Raw genomic sequence first — 3,866 nt, forward strand, 5'->3', positions numbered from 1 at the left:
AGAAAGAAAGAAAGCAAATTCGTTTTTTTCTATATGCTTACAACAATTAACACAGAAGGCTTCCGTGACAATTCGTCCCCACCAGCAACCAATCCAAAAATTGTGCAGTGGACACAAGCTGGTGTCCTCAAATTTAATTCCATTCCAACACTAACTACCGGGAGATAGAGTCAGATCACACAGGCTGAGGACTCATTCCCACAAGTCTGCCTCCCACTCCATGATGCCAAACACAAGCACAGGCTGTGTGACTTGTGCTTCTCACTGTACAGCTACAAATCGAGCTTTCCACAATCCTCTTTTGGGATTCAACTAATTTGCTAGAGCAGATCAGGGACACACTTACTTTTACTATAAGGCACATTACAAAAGATGCCTACCAACAGACAACAGATAGAAGAGGTGCACAGGGCAGGCACGTGGGAAGGCGTATGGCGCTGCCAGGCCCTCTCAGGCGCACCACCCTCCAGAAACCTCCATGTGGCAGCAAACTCTCTAAACCTAGTCCTTCTGGGGTTTTTATGGGGGCTTCATTACGTAGGCAGATTGATTAAATGACCAGCTTCCATTCTGAAGCTATCTAGGTGCTGCCAGCCATCAGTTAACTCATCAGCAGACAAAAAGACGCTTATCACTTCAAAGATTCCAAGGATCGTAGAAGCTGTATGCCAGGAAATGAAACAAAGACCGAATATATATTTCACAATATCACACTCACCTGGTCCCCAAGAGCAGCCTGGATGAAGCTGAGCAGCACCTCATAGGTCTCCCGCGTCTCCTTAGTTTTGGGCTTGTAGATGATCCCCACCATCTCATCAATGCCCTCTGACAGCAGAGTGTAACCCTTCATCTTGTTGATGTCATGCCGGTCCTCATCACGCTTTCTTCGCCTAGTGGACACGTGATGGTGAATGGCAGAACCTTTGCTCCCCGAGGGAAGACTGGATCAAGCCCACCCTCCTCTCCTCGGCTTTGTGGCAGGAAGTTAATATCTGAAAACCGGTACCTGAGCCTCTGCAAATGATTCCTGTTGGACTTTGATCACTTGCAGGAGTATTTCTTTATGGGACCCAGTGACAGAAAGAAAAACTTCCCATCATCTTCTCACTAGATACACTACACATTACAGTGAGATATGTTTCTCATTTAAAAAATGCAACCCTTTGGCCAGGTGCAGTGCTTCACGCCTGTAATCCCAACATTTTGGGAGGCCAAGGCAGGCGGATCACCTGAGGTCAGGAGTTCAAGATCAGCCTGGCCAACATGGCGAAACCCTGTCTGTACTAAAAATACAAAAAAAAAAACTAGCCGGGCGAGGTGGCGGGCGCCTGTAGTCCCAGCTACTTCGGAGGCTGAGGCAGGAGAATGGCGGAAACCCGGGAGGCGGAGCTTGCAGTGAGCTGAGATCTGGCCACTGCACTCTAGCCTGGGCGGCAGAGCAAGACTCCGTCTCAAAAAAAAAAAAAAGAAATCGCCTCATTTTATAGAAAGAGAAACTGAGGCAAGATGACCTGCCAAGATACAGGACTCAAATTCAGAAGTCTCTAACTCTCCCTGTGCGACCCCTTCTTCCAGCCCTGGTATATATACCAGGGATCCATTTTCCCTTTCAGGAGCCAAATCTACTCACTGAGAACTCTAAGGCACTCTGTAATTTTTTCAAAGTACCCTACTTATTCCTATTTATATTCAAGGAATTCTATTAGATGGTAAACATTAACTCCAGTGACTTAACCATGTATGAACTACATCCATGCTCTAAGGCAAATGTGCAATCTTTTGAAACAGGCAGTGGGGGACACAGTAATGAAAAACGGGAAAAGATTGTAATACGGTTAAAATGCAGTAAAACATTAGCAGATACATTCTCAGTGAAAGTATTCACTGTACTTTATCTTTTGTCTTTCTTTTTGCTGATCCACTTGGTATATTTTAAATAATCACATCGCTTTACATTTGTTAAATTTGCTATAGAAAAGTTAAAAGATAACTGCATTTTTTTTTAAGCAAAAGAACATATAATGCCTAAGTCTGAAACCCACACAGCACCGTAAAGTGTATCTGATTTAAACTAGGGAGCTTCTTTACACTACAAGGGGTCCCTTTACCCTCATCACCTTCAAAAACAAGAAGGGACTGGGCCAGTTGATCACTCACCTCCTCGTCAGATTCAAACTGCACATTCACACCATATGTCTCATCAATGTTGTCATCTGAAATGACGAAGGATTAAAAAAGAGGGCAGTGAATGGCTAGTAAAACAAGGCACTCTGGAGCCAATGTCCTCCCCAACTACCTCTCCTCAGGAAAGATCTAAGTGCTAAGGACACACACAGGCACTTACATGATCAACACGAGAGAGCCACCTATGCTGCCACTGCCAAGACCTTCTCTACCTGCCAGCCCTGGAGTCAGCCCAGCTCTGCTTGCTCAACCACTTGAGCCCCCAAGGCTCTGCCCACATTTTCTCCCATATTCCACACAACAAAAGGGTCTCAGAGTAAGGAACAGCTGCTGAAATCTAGGGATTCTAGTGTCTACCAATTATAACTCTTCAAAACACACACAACAAATTATGGGAACTCACTGACATTAATGTTTTTAAATGAATGATGCTAGAAGATGCATGTTTAGGGGTCAACAACAACAGTTAACATGATCAGGACATAAAGAGCTCACTTACCCATATTTTGGATTTCCTTGTCTCCACCATAGTCTGTGATCTTTTTGCCCAGGTTGACTAGCACATGGTATCTGGTATCATCTGTTTGACCCAGCAGCAGGTCAATCTCCTTTCGCCTTTCCTTGTCCCGCAGCTTTTCATTCTTTAGAACAGCTAGAACCTCATCAGCTGCCCCACAAAGGATATCACGTGGCTGGTAGCAAGAAACAACCAACCAATATTGAGAATGATGACAGGCAGAACATCACCAACAAGGTTTATGTGGCGGCAGGATGCGAAGAGCCACACTTCTTCAAAACCTGTTGCACACTAGGCTCTGACCTTTCTCATTAACGCTGATTTAAAATGCCACAACTAAAGGAAGACTCGTCTGTTTTTAAAAAGATTAGCTAGGTGGCCTCAAGCAGCAGGACACAGCTTCCACAACAGCTTGCCACATCTCCAGGTGGCAGTCACTTGGCAGATCTCCTCTAGCCTGCCACACTTTTGTAATTCTTTGTCCTCACTTCCTCTAGCACCCACGTCAGCAGAGCTCCTCAGACTCATAATGGTCCCCAATCTAATCACACGTGTGTAATGGTTAGGAACACAGATTCTAGAGATAAACTATCTGGATCATATCTTGGCTCTGCCAAATGCTACTTCTGTGACTTGGGAAAATTACTTAATTATTCTTGTCTCACATCTCTCTTCTATAAAATGGAAAATGAATATTAACAGCACCTATTCATGGAGTTACGTGAGGGGGGCGGGAAAAAGACACGTGCTGTTCCACACAAATCAAGTGCTTGGTAAATATAAGCCACTTCTGCAAACCAGTACGTCCCACAAGGGGATCCAGAGGCAAGGTTCATCTAGAGCCTCCCAGTTGTGACCCTCTCCTTTTCTGACACATGGTCTCATCCTCTGGCCGCCTCGCTCTGAGAATATAGAAATAAAAGCAAACTTGGCCAGGTGTGGTGCCTCGCGCCTGTAATCCCAGCACTTGGGAAGGCGAGGCGGGTGGATCACGAGGTCAGGAGATCGAGACCATCCTGGCTAACACGGTGAAACCCCGCCTCTACCAAAAATACAAAAAATCAGCCGGATGTGGTGGCGAGCACCTGTAGTCCCAGCTACTCGGGAGGCTGAGGCAGGAGAATGGCACGAACCTGGGAGGCAGAGTTTGCAGTGAGCCGAGATC

At 45.7% G+C, this 3,866-nt stretch overlaps 1 protein-coding gene across 1 annotated transcript in view; it reads right to left on the minus strand.

Moving 5' to 3' along the window:
* Nucleotides 1–3,866, minus strand: part of SNRNP200 (small nuclear ribonucleoprotein 200kDa (U5)) — a 41,470-nt gene that overhangs the window by 29,111 nt on the left and 8,493 nt on the right. The window contains exons 4-5 of the mRNA XM_011956645.1: nucleotides 2,684–2,876; nucleotides 2,158–2,213 (exon numbers count right to left, since the gene is read on the minus strand). Of these exons, the coding sequence (XP_011812035.1) occupies nucleotides 2,158–2,213; nucleotides 2,684–2,876 (249 nt within the window). The remainder of the gene's footprint in view (nucleotides 1–2,157; nucleotides 2,214–2,683; nucleotides 2,877–3,866) is intronic.

Source organism: Colobus angolensis, unplaced genomic scaffold (genome assembly GCF_000951035.1).
Source record: "Colobus angolensis palliatus isolate OR3802 unplaced genomic scaffold, Cang.pa_1.0 Scaffold42, whole genome shotgun sequence".
Lineage (NCBI taxonomy): Eukaryota > Metazoa > Chordata > Mammalia > Primates > Cercopithecidae > Colobus > Colobus angolensis.